The following is a 16,978-nucleotide window of genomic DNA, read 5'->3' as shown; positions in this document are numbered from 1 at the left end:
TGGAGGGGAAAAAGTGCGTCCTATGGTGCGAAAAATACGGTATATGCATATTCAGATACAATATTTGTATTAGGTTCAAGCCTTGGATTAAAGTGCTCCTCCCTTCTCTCCAGCCCTGCTCCAATATGCATAAAATGAGAAGATTGGATTCTGGTTTAAACTATCTATAGTTTGCTAGTACAGTGGTACCTTGGGTTAAGTACTTAATTTGTTCCAGAGCTCCGTTCTTAACCTGAAACTGTTCTTAACCTTTAACTAATGGGGCCACTTTAGCTAATGGGGCCTCCTGCTGCCGCTGCACAATTTCTGTTCTCATCCTGAAGCAAAGTTCTTAACCCGAGGTAGTATTTTTGGGTTAGCGGAGTCTGCAACCTGAAGTGTATGTAACCTGAAGCATATGTAACCCGAGGTACCACTGTATGTCGAACTAGGAACTCTCTTAACTGATCTGTGTGTAACACAGTCCCTTATTACCTGTTGTATATGCTATTCATGAAGGGGTTTCATGGGTACAAATGTAGCAACATAAGAGGACACCTAAAAATTATTACTTGTAAATCCCATTGTGTTCAGAAGGACTTACTGTGGATTTTAATATTTATCGTTTAAATTATAATTTTCTAACAGCTTTGGATTTTGTATTTTTAATTGTGAGTCACCTTGAGCAATTATTTGGATCGGCAGGAAATAAACATATCAAATAAAGGAGAAAGAAAACAGCAATACAGAATTCAAGTATAAAACATTATGTCCTCCTGCAGTGTATTCTGCTGAAGCTTACTGTATTTGTGGGGGGTAAAGGCAACCACAGATTTTCAAAATTCCATTTCTAAAGTTTCTGATAATAATTAACTAGTAATTTCACAGCTTAAACAATGGGGAACAATACTTTTTTGCATGTTTCAAATATGTCTTAAAAGCTCCCTGGATTAACTTGCATATCCTGAAGCAAAGTTCTTAACCCGAGGTACTATTTCTGGGTTAGCGGAGTCTGTAACCTGAAGCGTATGAAACCCGAGGTACCACAGTATTTAGAATGAAGCATACCAATATCAATTCCAATTGAGTATCACTCCAGGGAAACTGCTTTATATTTGAGTGCATCTCTCTAAACCTCAAGGATCAATGCGATACAATAGTGGAATATTCCACTTTTCCTACATTAATGAAGTATAAGGCTTACAGTGGTAACTTGGTTCTCAAACGCCGAAAATCCGGAAGTGTTCCAGTTTTCAAACGTTTTTCGGAGGCCGAATGTTCAAAGCAGCTGTCAGCTATTGTTTCTGGGGCACCTGCACTAATCAGAAGCTATACCTTGGTTTTTGAACATTTTGGAAGTCAAACAGACTCCTGGAACAGATTATGTTTGGTGCTTTTGCTTTTACTATTTATTTTGCGTTTTTGAGGCTTTCTCGATTAATTTGTTTTTGCGACTGTGTAGAACCCAGTTCAGCTACTGATTGATTGATAGATTGATTGATTGTGTGACTGTGGTAATGGATAAAAGCCCCCCATTCAAAAATGACTATCATCAGTGCAGGTAACAAAAGAATAATAATTTTTATTTTTATCATCTACAATACTGTCTTATTTATTTTATAGTGCAGTACATTGATTATTGCCTTCATTTTATGCATGAATGCTCTCATTAGATAGTAAAATTCATGTTAAATTGCTGTTTGAGGGGTTGTTTTTAAAAGTCTGGAACGGATTAATCTGTTTTGCATTACTTTCTATGGGAAAGTGTGCCTTGGTTTTGGAACACTTTGGTTTTGGAATGGACTTCCGGAACGGATTAAGTTTGAGAACCAAGATACCACTGTATAGAAATTCCCATTTTCTGTTTATTCAGAAACCAACCTGTTCTTCTTCTGTAAAAGGTACTAGTGCCAAGGGTGGTAAGGGCTCCTCCTGTAGAATAGGCAGAAACTCCTTATCAAGAAGGTCTGACGGTATCTGCAAGGGAAGAGAGAATGTAGCAAAATACATTGACCCTCAAAACATAAATGCCATGGACAATACCAATAGCCAAAAGGAAGTACAAAGCAATTTTTTTTTCTATTTCTTTTTCCAGGTCTCAATATCTATTCAGACATATCTGGAAACCAAAAATGTATACTCATAAAATGAATTATGGGCATAATTCTAGCAATTACTAAAAACTCCTTCAGAACCCTAAGCAACTAATGACCTTTCAAAGAAGTTTAGAGTTTTATGAGTTTAACATTTTCTCCTTGGTTTCATTAGCATACACTTAAAACTATGAATGTATTTGCAAGCAATCAGACAGGAACATTCTTCTCATAACTTACCTTACTATCTTTCAGGAAAAGTGCTAACATTTCTTCTCTCCCATAACGATAATCTGCTAATTTATACTTTGGCAAAGCTGGAGAAAGGGGAGGAGATGTCACACTCCCACCACTAGACAGAGCTCGCAGCCTATAGGGGAACAAATAGGGAAGAAAAAATTAAGACAACCAATTATGTACTCTGCTGTCAGGACAACAAACCTTCAGACTACAGTGATGTCAAACAGAAATCCCTTTCTATCCTGCAGAAGTAGCTAAAGAAAGCTATTTTTATATAGCCTTGGTTGAAAATTATTCACAAAAGACTCTTAAATGCACTTCACATAGTTTTAGTGTGAAGTTCATATGGAGTCAACAGTTGGGATTTTTAATTTTGTTCCATTATAACTGATGTTCTGAATTGGCTGTTGCTTAGGCCAATACATCTAAATAGGTCACCATGTCATTTGCATTACAATTACAGGCAACACATGTGCAAAGGTGGTTATCAACATACTGACATTGGAGACCTGATACCACCATTCAGCACTGTCAGACAAGTGCTGAATCCCATGTGACTCACATGGACCTGCTTTATTTTTCATTTTTTTCTAACGCCTGGCACAAAGGAGCACCAAACTGAATGACTAAAGCTGTTACCAGCTACCCTGAACACATCTGGGTCCTTCCCCTCAATCATCACTCTGTAATGCTTCATCAGGACTCTAAGGAATTCTGGACAAAGTAAGATGGCAGTGGTTCCAATCACAGTATTCCTCCTGAGGTGGGCAGTGCTAAAGGCACTGCCGCCATCTCACCACAGGTCTCTGCTATGGCTTCTTTCACTAGTGGCATTGCCACTGGTCCTCACCACTCCATCTCTCAGAGCCAGATGAACTGCCACTACTCTTGGTCCCAAGGTCAGTCTTGGTCCTTGATTCCCAGGAACAAACCTGGCCCTGGCTCTGTAATGCATATTCTGTTAATAGTCTATGACTAAATATACTGAAAAGAAAAGCCTACAGTTTGAAGAAGTTGTTGCAACATAAGTATAAGATATACAATGGCCCAGATTAAAGAACTCTATCTGCCCAGAAGGGTTTTATACTTGCTTTTCCACTAACAGCATTCCTACAGCCATGCTGCGTGGCAAATAGAAGTAAATGGACGTTTAAAAAAGCTTTGTGATACAGCATGAGAATGTCAGCTGCTCAAAGGAGAAAGTTCAACTTGGCTGGCAAAAACTCCTTGCCCATGTCTAATTAGCTTTTTTTCAGGGCCTAGTCACAGAAAGCAGTATGCTACTAAGTACTGAAGGATGTACTATACTATGATGACAAATTTGAAGATTTAAATTTATTTCCCCATTCTCTTTCTCATTTGCCATCTATTTTCATCTTCTCAAGTTCCCCTCTACCTGGTCTCTTGAAGCTACTTACTTCAGAGACCTGTTCTATGCACAGGGAGGCTACTGTACTCTGAACTAGATGGGACCCTGAAGGCCTATCTACCACATACGAGCCTGTCAGAGAACTCACTGTTTAATAAAGAACTATGTATACCTACCCTTAGGGTGAAAGGTTAGTGTGAAAAGCTTTCAACAACATCTTGTAAAAGTTACAGATACTAGCTGACCATGCAGGAAGCATTCCACAGTGCATAGAAATGCTATCCTCTTCCCTTCCTTTACCAGGCTGTTTACCCTCACAGCCTGCTCTACAGTGGATTGCAGCATTAAAGCAGCAGGCCTCCATCCTGCCTGCTGCTTCTTAGCTCTTGAAGAAGGCAGGGTATAGAAGCCTGAACAAACCCAATGTGTATAAAAATCATCCCATGTATTATGTATCCCTTATTCTGATTCTGCACATGTGCCACTACACTTATTCTGAATTGGAAACCAGAATTATTGGGGATGCAGGAAAGTGATCTGTTCTGGATCCACAGCAGGCTTTCAAATAACAGTTCCATCTTTTTTTAAAAAAGTTTCAGTGCGGTTTTCACTTCAGCTTTAGTTTGATTCTGAGTCACAACATGCATTTTCTAAGGTCTGAACTTTATTTTAGTTACCACAGTTTAATCAAACACAAATAAAACTAATACCTTATTCAGACAACCCCCCAAAACAAGTTTTTACACTCCCTCCACGTGAATGGATTCCCACCAGCATTTTACAGTTGCTCTAACCAAAACAAAAAAAATTTTTTCTTCCAGTAGCACCTTAAAGACCAACTAAGTTAGTTCTTGGTATGAGCTTTCGTGTGCATGCACACTTCTTCAGATAGAAGTGTGCATGCACACGAAAGCTCATACCAAGAACTAACTTAGTTGGTCTTTAAGGTGCTACTGGAAGAAAAAAAAATTGTTTTGTTTTGACTATGGCAGACCAACACGGCTACCTATCTGTAACTTGCTCTAACCAGTTACCCATAATGTCTCAATTGGGCAACTATTATCAGCACCCAACACAATAAGTACTTGCATCTCAACAGCCACATTTTGATGTTATGCTAAACCCGTGAAGTGTAATGTGAACTGGCCTTTGGCAGGAGGAAGAGTTTGGTTTTGAAGTCAAATTGCTTTGCATTTTGAATCCTAAAGTGTGATTAATGTTAACTATGGCTTATTTAAACAAGCTGGATTCATAACCAATGGTTGGATGTTGGTCTATTTTAAACAAACTGTTAAGATAACTGCAGTTTCATCAGACAAGATGACAAATGAGCCATTTTTATGCAAAAAAAATGGAAGCAAACATAAATGCAGCTTTATTTACATTATGTGCTTTATATTTTGACAACTCCAGAATTATGTGTCAGAGATCTTCAAGGACAGAGGTTTTCAGACCAATGGTATCATAGCTGCTGTCTGTAACAGTAACCAGTGACTAAGGATTGTGATTTGTTTCTGTGTATATTGTATAAAGTGTAAATTGTAGGTAAATGTAAACCTATCTAAAATAATACTGTTGAATTAAAAGGCAGCTAAACTGAAGTCCAGCATCTGCACAGATCTGTATCTCTTTACAAGTATTCAATAAAAGCTACTGCTAACTAGTGAAGAGCCAGCAATCAAAAAGTTACTCTGAAATATTACAAAAACTATATAATGTTAAAATCAAAGCTTATCTCATACAACTTTTCAGATCGCTGCTGCTATTTATAATTTAGGAGGATTCAAGGCACTCCAACTAGCAATTTGGGATTAACTCTCATTGGTTTGCTGCCACCATGTGGTAGCACTTTTCATGACATTTAAATAAACATCACTTGTGAATAACCTTCCACTTTTATATGAACCAAGAATCTGAAAAAATAAGTACTATATAATGGATATGAAAGGTATCAAAACAATAATTTCTGAAACTCTAAAGCAGAGGTAAGGAACCTCAGCTCCAGGAGCCAGCTATAGCCCTCCAGGCCTCCATGTCTTCCCAGGACACACATGCCTTCACCCTTTACTTGTCCTGCTCCACACTCTCAACTGCCTTAAACTGTGATGACTCTTCTTGCTTGCTTACCTAAATGGAGGATGGGGAGATGTGCATGTAGGAACCTCTGGTTTTTGTGTGGCTGGAATGTAGCCTACCGGACAAAGGCCAGACTCATCTCTATAGTTTCTAGCTGAAAGCTGCCCACAAAGTAATGTGGCCCTCAGGTAGACCCCAATCCTGCTCAAAATTAATGTGCCAAAAAGTTACTAAAGATTTTTAATTAAACTAACTGCTATTCTCCATTTTGCTACCATTTTAATGCGCGGTTAAAAACAAAAACACACATTAAAAATTATCTATTAGACAGATAGGAAAAAAGAAGAGGATTTTCATAATATAATCTATTGAACAATGCCGTGCATTTGATATATGCCCATTAAAAGTTTATATATTGTTTTTTATTGATTTGCTTCATAACTGGAATGCATTTATGGGAATCTAATGCCAAAACTACACATTACACGTAGTTCTTCTAGGACCTGTTGCTTATAAAATAAAACCAACTGAGGTTGCAGTCTGAAGCAGAGGGGAAATGGAACAAGAGACTTTTAACTCTTTCTACTTGTTCCATTTTCCCACCAAGAATTGTGCCTTAGATTACTTTTACGAGGGTGTAAGAAGTTTTCCCCCCCTAAAGTGGAAAATGAAACAAAGCAAAATGGTTAAGAAACCCCCTCATTAGTCTTCCACTTCACATTGCTAGTCTTCCACTTCACATTGCTACCTTCTCAGCTGTTCTAAATAAAAATAGAGAGGCATAAAATGCATAGAGGCCTCCAAGCACTTGGTGACATTCTTCCAAGTAAAAGCAAGAATAGTGTTATAATGGTGAATTTACAGCAGCAGTTTTTGCTTTGTACCTTCTTTCTGACAAAAACGTCTGTTCAGCAGACTCTCCCACTGGTGGGAGGGGAAACAGGTGATTTCTGCCAATAGCCGCTTCTCTCTGCAGCCCCCTATGCTGCCCTCATCTGACTTTCATTGAAAAACATTTAAGACTAGGATAGGTTGGAAATTGTTTCAGAGGAGGGAGCAAGGAACATGCATTCCCAATATTACTTCCAGCTTTCCAAATAATGATTTTCAAGAAGCAGGCATTATGTCTGCACTAGGCTAATATGCTTATTAGTAACAGAAAGATGAGAATGAATGAAAACATCCTGTTGAGCTGTGAAGTATTAAACTTTTGAATAATGTACTGCTAAGTATGCACGTTTGCACAAAAAATGCCGTTTCATTAAAAATATAGTATATGAACTATGTACACTTTTCCTGCATGAAGGTATTTTATCCACAGGTAATTTTAATACCAACAGTATTTTTACTGTAAGGAATGAAAAACTTTACTTGACTAAGCAAAGGTGATCCTCATCCATTCTTTCTTGAACATCCATACTGGATGATGAGAACAAGTCTGAAGATGCTGAATAACCACTGTGCAATCAAAGCCATGGGCAATATCTTTGTAACAATGTCTTACTTGAGTAAGGACATGTTTAACCACACTTTCAACATAGAATGTACAACACAGTGGGAAGCTCACTCCAATCACACATACACCCTGCATATCACTGTGACCCCGAAACTGTATATGGTTGCAAGGAAGAGTGACAATAAGCAGCTAAAGTATTATAAGTATTTTCTGTCCGTGCTATCTCCTGGTGGGAAGGGAAGTAACTAACATCTATAGCCCTCAGTGCTCCTTTTAAATATTTCTCTCCCTTAGTATCATTCTGATTTATTCTAACTGAAATGTCCTCACAAAAGGGGATTTCTTCAACATTGTGACAACAGGCTCCTGCTTCTTAATTCAAGCCAGGGATATAATTAACCAGCTGTAATTTAAAAAAGCTAGTTCAACAACTCAAATATGCTTTATCATTCACCATTTGAAGCAATGCATCTGGAAGTCAACTTTTGTCAAACTCATTAGTGAAAACTTCACAAGACACAAGTATTATAGGTAACTCACCACTCAGGCCCAAAGTTAAGCGTCTGGGTTTCTGCTGCCATTTTTTAAAAAGTTTTAACCTGAAAAATAAATGTAAGAACATGAATCAGTAATCTTATATCAACATATGATAAGCTAAAATTGTCCCAATCCAGACATTCCCAACTGCATCAACATTTAGAGCTGATATTTTCCCTGCTGATCAGGTGGGATAGGGAGCAGGGGGGGCCTGGAGTTATTTCTCCCCATTCAAAGGGGAAATAGTGAGGGGCTGTGCCCTCATAGAATCAGAGTTGGAAGCATATACCAAGGGCATAGCTGTCAACTTTTCCCTTTTCTTGCGAGGATTCCTATTCGGAATAAGGGAATTTCCCTTTAAAAAGGGGAAACGTTGACAGCTATGCAAGGGTCATCTAGTCCAACCCCCTGCAATGCAGCAATCTCAGCAAAATAATCTATGACAAAAGGCCATCCAACGTCTGCTTAAAAACCTTCAAAGGACAGTCCACCACCTTCCAAGGGAGTCTGCTCTACTCAGATATGAGAAATCCTCCTCCACTTATAGGGCAGAAGAGTTGCTAGATTCTCCCTATAGCCCTATATCCACAGCAAGTTCCTGAAACACAGCTCGAGTAATCCATGTACAGAAACCACTTTCCATACACAGAACACCTCTCACTGGCCGAAGGCCAATCTTTCAACTTCTAATAAGCAATTAAAATTGTTATTTCAAAATAACTCTTAACAACTTCAGTAAAATCCTGTATTATTACCAGGGGTCCACAAATGTTGGCTTGCCTTACAAGTCAGATATAATTTGTGTTCACCACCCAGTGGCGTAGCGTGGGGGGTGCAGGGGTTGCTGGCGCAACATCTGGGGGGGGGGCGCTTGCACTCGCAGCTCTCTGCCCCTACCTGGCTCACTCACTCACTCTCACTGCAGTGCTGGCTGTGCGAATCCGATCCGAGCCTCTGGGTCGCCGCCCACTGTGGAGGGGGTGGGTGCCAGGCGTGCGGTGCGGAGAGAGAGCAAGGGACTATCTGGGGGAGGGACAGTGCAGCGGCCACCCAGCACAGCGCTGAGCGCGGGAGAGAACCACACCAGACCAGCCCAGGCAGCAGCAAGAAGAAGCTGGCAGCGGCGGCAGGTTAGGGGGCGCAAATTACTTGCCTTGCCCTGGGTTAGGGAGCGCAAATTACTTGCCTTGCCCTGGGTGCTGACAACCCACGCTACGCCACTGTCACCACCTATGCACATATCATGCTGGGCTTCAGAGAAAGCAGAAGCAGCAAGTCTCTCATCATATTTCTTCTTGTTTCAAAGCTCAGCAGCATGCCATAAGAAAATCTTCTCATGATTCAGAAGATGGAAGGCGGAATGAATGATGTTATTATATTGAAGAAGGGCCCTTGGCCTTGGCAAATGGATTTGTGGAGGCTTCAATATTATAACTAATATTCCTAAACAATTATATTTAGACATTATACATGGCTAACAAAAAGCCACTCATGAGGTTGCTCGCAACAAGAAATGCCTCCAGGCAACCATAAAGCGAAAGCTATGAGACTGAAATAGAGTTCTTATTTCCTTCAAGCCATTTACATACTACAAATGACTAACATAAGAATAAGTGGGTGGGCAGTAACTTACAAGACAGACAGAATCAGTGTGATTATTTTTGCTTAAAGATAAAAGCTATGTTGTAAAAAAAGCAACTAAGGATCTTCAGAGAGCTTTGGTTTTTGTAGGAAGCAACAATGCTCTATTAAATGCTACAATTTAATACACAGTATACTTTCCTGTTTTAAGTACAAAGATTATTACAGTGGTACCTTGGGTTAAGTACTTAATTTGTTCCGGAGGTCCGTACTTAACCTGAAACTGTTCTTAACCTGAAGCACCACTTTAGCTAATGGGGCCTCCTGCTGCTGCAGCGCCGCCAGAGCACGATTTCTGTTCTCATCCTGAAGCAAAGTTCTTAACCTGAAGCACTATTTTTGGGTTAACAGAGTCTGTAACCTGAAGCGTATGTAACCTGAAGCGTATGTAACCCGAGGTACCACTGTAATCTGTTTTGCTCTCCTGATCCCTGCACATCCTGCCTAGTAAAACCTCTATTTCTCCATAATCTATGTGTCAGAGAAGGCTGCACATGATCTGGAGCATTGTCTGGGCGCAATGATGGACTGGATGAGGGCCAATAATCTGAATTTGAACCATGGGAAGACAAAGGCACTTTGGGTTGTTAGCTCCATGTCTGAGACTGGCCATGTGCCTGTTCTGGAGGGGGGTTGCATTCCTCTGAAAGAACAGGCTCGGAGTTTGGGAGTGTGCTGTTAGATCCATATTTGCCACTGGAAGCTCAGGGAGCCTGGGTGCCTAGGAGTGCCTTTTACCAGCTACAGTTGTGCATATAGTGTTGTGCACCAAATGTTATGGATCTCCCTTCCAGCTGAGGTCAGACAGACCCGCTTCCTTCTGAACCTCCAGTGCCTATTGAAGGCTATTTTATTCCAGCAGGCATTTAAACTGAAATTTGATTTTATAGTTTTAACTAGTGTATCCTAGTTTAAAAACAGTAGTTTAAAAACAACTGTAGTTAATTGGTATAAAATTTTGAACTTTAATTATAGAATCATAGAATTGTAAAGCTGGAAGGGATCCCAAGGGTCATCTAGTCCAACCCCCTGCAATGCAATGACTTAAAGCTTGCCCAATATGAAGAAACACATATTGGGGTAGGGTCCAGAGGAGTGTGACTGGAAGACTGCTGATGCAGTGGGGCATTCACAGAAATCCTCTCCTATAGCAGCCCCTTGAATCTCTTGAGGAATTGCTTCCAGTGGTTGAGAGATGCTCTAGAAGGCATGAAATGTGGCATAGGGGCAGGAGGGGGAAATCAGAAGAAATATGGGGGCAGAAGTATGTTTTTATTTCTGCTAGGGACTCTCCAAACAGTAAATCTTTTCCTCACACAGCATGTCCACCCAATCACAGCAACGTCAAACGATTACTGTACTTATACATATGAAAACAGTCACTACAAATCACTTGACATCTCATACTTTTCCCTTCCCTCCCCCAGTCATTTTTCTTTGGTCTCATCCTTTTCAATTCATGCCTCCACCTATTTCTTTTACTCCCTGCTTTTCAGGCAACTAACCATTCTGTCCTAGTTTCTTTAACAACCCTAACTCTTGGGCAGTACCCTGCCTGCCCAATAATCCTATCACAGCCACTTTTCTGGGAAGAGCATGCAGCCTATTTGTCCTTAGGCTTGGTTGTCAGCTTTTCCCAGAGTTGTTGCCCTATTATTAGACCCTTCCTAAAACATCCTGTTTACTCTCTCCTCTTTTCCTCAAGTCTGTCTCTTCTACCTGTCCCTCCCTAATGTTCCCATTTCTCAGCCACTCTACTCATTTCTTTAGACACTCTACCTTGCAAAAACTTAAGAGACCATAAGCTGATCTCCTAGGATCTCTTCTCATCCAACTTCACCTGGGCCTGTCTTATAATTCTTTTTGCCATTCAGACTTGTGTGAGGCTTTAATCAAAGCCAAATGGAAAACTCTTTCACAGAAGCTTGACTGCAAACATTCTATCACTGACAGCTTTACAGTGGTACCTCTGGTGGTTCCGAAGGTCTGTTCTCAACCTGAAACCGTTTTTAACCTGAGGCGCACTTTCGATAATGGGCCTCCCGCTGCCACACAACTTCCTCTCGCATCCCGGGGCAAGGTTCGCTACCAGGAGCAACTACTTCTAGGTTAGCGGAGATCGTTACCCGAAGTGTTCGTAAGGAGGACGGTACATAACCAGAGGTTCCACTGTATTCCCTGAGTAGAAGTGGCAACATCCATGAATATTTTATGATCTCATTATCTTCTCGAATCAATGACTGTCAGGAGTTTTACACCCTGAAACACATTTATAATATAGAAAGATGTTCCACTTCAGACAAAACATGCAATATTCAAAAGAAGAAAAAATAAGGGAAGTTAAAGAACAGTAGAGAATATATAAAATTATTTTTTAAAAAATGTCCAGTAGCACCTTAGAGACCAACTAAGTTTGTTCTTGGTATAAGCTTTCGTGTGCATGCACACTTCTTCAGATACACTGAAACAGAAGTCACCAGACCCTATCGTATCTGAAGAAGTGTGCATGCACATGAAAGCTTATACCAAGAGCAAACTTAGTTGGTCTCTAAGGTGCTACTGGACAATTTTTTTATTTTTATATATATTTTGACTGCATCAGACCAACACAGCTACCTACCTGAGTAGAGAATATGTTTGCTCAGAAATGGAAGCTACTCTTCCACCAAACACAAAAGGCCACAACCATTCACATAAGGTCCCCCTGAAGACAAGTTGAAAGAGCCATCTTCAACTAGCTCTATCAAAAAGATATACTCCAATTTTATTACAAATCAACTACCTCAAATTACAACCTTTCCAATAATTTGTTCTTGTTTTTTATTTAAATAGAAGAACATATAACTACAGAAACTTGTCCAGTGGTACATTCTTATTAAATTTCATATGCAGTACACAAGCAATAGGTTTATTTATGTATTATCAATTCAAGGAGCCTCTCTACAGAGATTCTTGTGCTGAGGGTGGAAGAGCATCTTCCATCTCATAATGGAAAAGAAGCCAAATCTCACCAAAAGTGTTGAAGTGCCTTTTACCCTTCTGTGGTAAGTAAGACCGTGATCATCAGACTGAGAAATCAGTGGCTGGTTGCTGCATAGACCAAAGGCAAAAGCTACCTGAAGGCTGCTAGCTCAGTAAGAAGGCAGGGCACCATAGCTTAGCACCATGGCTGGTGAGGCAGATGCCACCACAGGACGCCTCCTGGATCTCAAGAGGTGCAGAGGAGGAGGCAGGAAGGTGAGCTGGAAAGCAAAGACTCAAACAAGGCTGGATCTATCACAGTGGGGAATGCAGCAGCTGCAGCCTTTTCATCCCCCCTACCTTTGGAAGTCAGTTGCTACTTCGATCCCTCTTTTTCAGGAGAAATATCCAGGCAGTGAGAAAGTACTGCAGGATCAAGCAAGAAAGGCTCTATTACAGTAGTGGCCCAGGCCCTAGCCTGATCTCACCCTGGGGGTGTCTCAACCAGGCAGGCAGGCAAAGCACAGTGCTGACTTGTGCTTGGTCAGGCTCATTTTGCGGCAGAGGATGTGCCACTGCTGAAGCCTTCACCAGTTCTTCCTCATCTTGTGCAGGGCCAGTTCACAGACCCTCTGGGATAACTCCACTGGGAACCACTGCTATAGCAAAAAAATATATTCAAATCAAATCAAAATTAAAAATGCACCATGGAACAGAAAAAGAGGCAAGAGGCTGCTGTATAATACTGGCTTTGCAAACATTCACATTAAGAAGAAAAATACATCAAAAACAGGAAGCATCCAAGGATGGTGTTTAAAGAGAAACCAAACTTACAGAAGCAAGAAGAAAAAGAAAAAAGGAATTGGTTCCTCATTTATACTCTGTGCCCAACGCATTTGGCTAAAAAAGCTTTGGTCAAGGGCTTTTTTGTTGTTGTTTTAGACCGAAACAATCTAAGTTTCTGTTGCACATAAACATTCATACCAAGCAACTAAAATGACTTCTGTATCAAGAAGGATTAATTGAAACACAGCGATTTAAATCATGATTTTTAAAGGCCAATTTAAATTAAATTTCCCATCAACATTTCTTCATATATTGCCTAAACATTGGTATAAACATGATAACTAAAACATGTACATTTACAACTAAATAGGGTATTATTTACAATATTTCTTCGTTCTTAAAACCAAGTTTTGCATCTTTTTGTCATGCTGCTTCTGTTTGCACATAACAGTAAGCCGTGGTCTAAAAAAACCCATAGCTTACCACAGACATTAGGAAACTCCAGCCTGTGGGCCAAATTAGGCCTACCACAGATCTTAATTTGGCCCACCGGGCCATTTCTCCCCAACTATGCCCACCTGCCCCATAAGAATGATCATAGAAAACATACTATTATCCTTGAAATTATGAAAAGTACGTATGATAATTGACCAGTCAAATATTGTCAACTGATCACATACCATTTGATGCTGGACAAATACTGTCAAAATTCCTTGCAAACATGAATGTCACCATGTACGTAGCAGCACTTTTTTGTTTCACTTCATTATGGTGTTGTTTGTTACTTACTTCCTGCCTAGAAGCATAGCAAAGTTTCTCTCACAAGTCACCTGCGAAAACTATAGGCATCCTTAAACAAAATCAGGTCAGAAAGCAGACAGCAGCTGCAAAGATCACCACTGCCTTGGATCATCTAGGACACTATCTTGCATGCTTCAGGAACAATCTGCATATGATCTGTCCATTCTGTACAGGTTCTAGGGAGCAACTGGACTCCATTTTTTTGTAAATGTTTTTATTTTTCCATGGTAACTTAACAAATTTGTTTTTGCAATTATTGTAAGCTATCTATGACTAAACTTAATTTTTAACAACATTATATGGCAATATTTGACCAAATCTTCTTTGCCTTCTTAAATACCCAGTCCTAAAGAGTTACAGGGGGCAGAGGGGAGACACACACCTTGATTTTATAATACTAAAATTAAACTAATAAGCCAGAAAAGCACATTACTTCATATTCTGCATATTTCCACCCTCATCGTTCAGCCCAGACACTGAGATCCAGCACCGAAGGCCTTCTGGTGTTTCCCTCACTGCGAGAAGTGAGGTTACAGGGAACCAGGCAGAGGGCCTTCTCGGTAGTGGCGCCTGCCCTGTGGAATGCCCTCCCATCAGATGTCAAGGTAATAAGCAACTATCCTACTTTTAGAAGGCAGCCCTGTTTAGGGAAGTTTTTAATGTTTAATGCTGAATTGTGTTTTTAATATTCGATTGGGAGTTGCCCAGAGTGGCTGGGGAAACCCAGCCAGATGGGCAGGGTATAAATAAATTATTATTATTATTAACACTACTACTACAATATTTCTGAGAAGCACAAGAATAGCCTTTAAGCCCCTAAAAAGCAGCCACAAAACATATACACAAATTTATCTAGAACATTATGTGCTAACCAAAGGAAAATAATTTATTTAGGGCAAGGAGCGATACAAGCAAAAAAAACAAACCATGGCTTCATGTTCACTAGAGATCACGGGTCATTAGGGAGAAGTAAACCACAATTTTGGGCTCGGACAGAAGAACAAGTCAAGACTCCCCATAACTGTTAAATGACTTCAAAGAATTGTAATAATCCACACAAACACAAAACAGTGGTCCTTATGCATGAAAGTATCTCAAAGTTTCCAAACCAATAGTAAGCTTCTGTTCTAGCTTTCATGTTAAAAAAACAAAGTAGAACTACATAACAGAATGACATAAGCACGTGGGAGAATAGCAACCACAGTATTTCCTGGATGAGACATCCTTTATCAACCCATTTTCATCTGCCTTTAGACAAAACTTCCCACTCCATAGTAGGGCAATACCTTTATTAAGACCAACCAAAATGTCACAAAATAGTGAGTAAGCTTTCAATTCTGCAGAACTCTTCATCAGGCTATATGTTACTGAGATTGGCAGGGCCTGGGGGAGAGAGATTGAGAGAAAGTGAAAGCATGGTGGAAATTATTTGTTTGGAGGGTCACAGGGGAAATTTCAACCTGCTAATCCTCTCAAGACATTTACATTGTAGACCGCTACATTTTATCACCTTAGTTGCAATAACTTTCAGCCATCAAAGGGGAAGATCTCAAATATTTACACTCTTAACAGTGGTACCTCTGGTTACGTACTTAATTCATTCCGGAGGTCCATTCTTAACCTGAAACTGTTCTTAACCTGAAGCACCACTTTAGCTAATGGGGCCTCCTGCTGCTGCCGCCACGCAATTTCTGTTCTCATCCTGAAGCAAAGTTCTTAACCCAAGGTATTATTTCTGGGTTAGCGGAGTCTGTAATCTGAAGCGTATGTAACCCAAGGTACAACTGTATTTAGGCAAATGGAGTTCCAGAATAGCCTTAGGCAATGCCTGCTCAGTGTACTGGATGCCAGAATGCAGTGTTACACAAAGGTTCAGTATTTAACTATGTTATTTAACATTTATACAAAATCACTAAATAAGATTAGTGCGAGATTTAGAATGCACTATCATCACTACACTGGAAACATATAGAGCAGAGTGTTAACTAAGAATCCTATCTCTCTATCCAATTAAATGATTCGACGCCATGATCAAGAAGATGAGATTTAGAAGAATTAAGCTAAATCGGGCAGTGGTGGACAAGCATGATGAGCTTTTAGAGAAGTTTACAACGGGGAACATAGGGTCTCAATCAATCAGGTAAACAGTCTAAAAGGAACTCGTGGAAAACACATTGGCAGCTGTGATCAGTGAGGCCCAGTGTTAGTTACATATGAACTAAAGATTCAGTCTTTGGTAGCAGTTAAGCATGCTTTTGTAGCCCCAAGTCTTGAATGCTAATCTTATTATTTATTTCATAAAATTTATACTCTGCTTGATTTTTTAAAACCTCAAAGTGGCTTACAAAAAGTTAAAACAATAAAACTGAGGAAAAAATCTCAACTATACTTCAAAACATACAAACCTACTAAACCGAATTAAAATTACCTCAACTTTCTAAACATCTGGATAGCCATGTCTAAACAAGAATGCTTTTAGAAGGCACTGAAAAAACTACTGTGAAGACAACTGCTTGTTCTCAATAGGCAGGGAGTTCCAAAGTGCAGGTGCTTCCACACTAAACGATTGAGTTCTTACAAATATGGAACGGGTATTATGTGGCACCTGTAGTAGTGCCAATATGTGGTCTATAATAAGTTACCCAGGTTGGACTTCTCTTAAACTTTTCAGAAGCTACTAATACCACAGCCCAGTGCCTGATGGGTGTGGGAGAAAGAACCAGTTTTGCAGCAACTGAAGTTTGCCGGCATGTTTCTGGGCCCAATTAAGCAGCTGTCATTGGTTTGCAAAACTCTTACAGAATGGGTCTATAAACCTTGAGCACATCTCTTTTTACACATATCCCAGGGTTCACAGAAAGGATCCTATAATTGCAAGAAGAAATAAGTTAGCAGCACAATAGAAAAGTGCCTGTCTGTGTTCATCCCAAGGCCCTGGAATTCCCTATGGATAAAGTATATACAAATACCCATCCATGCGTTTTTCCCAGAAATATCTCATGCTTTGTCAGACATTAAGAGGCAGACGTTTAACTGCTG

At 40.0% G+C, this 16,978-nt stretch overlaps 1 protein-coding gene across 2 annotated transcripts in view; it reads right to left on the bottom strand.

Annotated features, from left to right (window-relative positions):
• GIGYF2 (GRB10 interacting GYF protein 2) overlaps positions 1 to 16,978 on the bottom strand; it is a 75,922-nt gene that overhangs the window by 54,562 nt on the left and 4,382 nt on the right. For both annotated transcript variants that reach the window (XM_081912427.1, XM_081912426.1), the window contains exons 2-4: positions 7,754 to 7,812; positions 2,313 to 2,442; positions 1,861 to 1,956 (exon numbers count right to left, since the gene is read on the bottom strand). In XM_081912427.1, the coding sequence (XP_081768553.1) occupies positions 1,861 to 1,956; positions 2,313 to 2,442; positions 7,754 to 7,794 (267 nt within the window). In that variant the 5' untranslated portion in view covers positions 7,795 to 7,812. The remainder of the gene's footprint in view (positions 1 to 1,860; positions 1,957 to 2,312; positions 2,443 to 7,753; positions 7,813 to 16,978) is intronic.

The sequence above is a fragment of the Podarcis melisellensis genome (assembly GCF_964234715.1).
Source record: "Podarcis melisellensis genome assembly, chromosome: 5".
Taxonomy (NCBI): domain Eukaryota; kingdom Metazoa; phylum Chordata; class Lepidosauria; order Squamata; family Lacertidae; genus Podarcis; species Podarcis melisellensis.
This window is presented reverse-complemented; position numbering and strand designations above follow the sequence as displayed.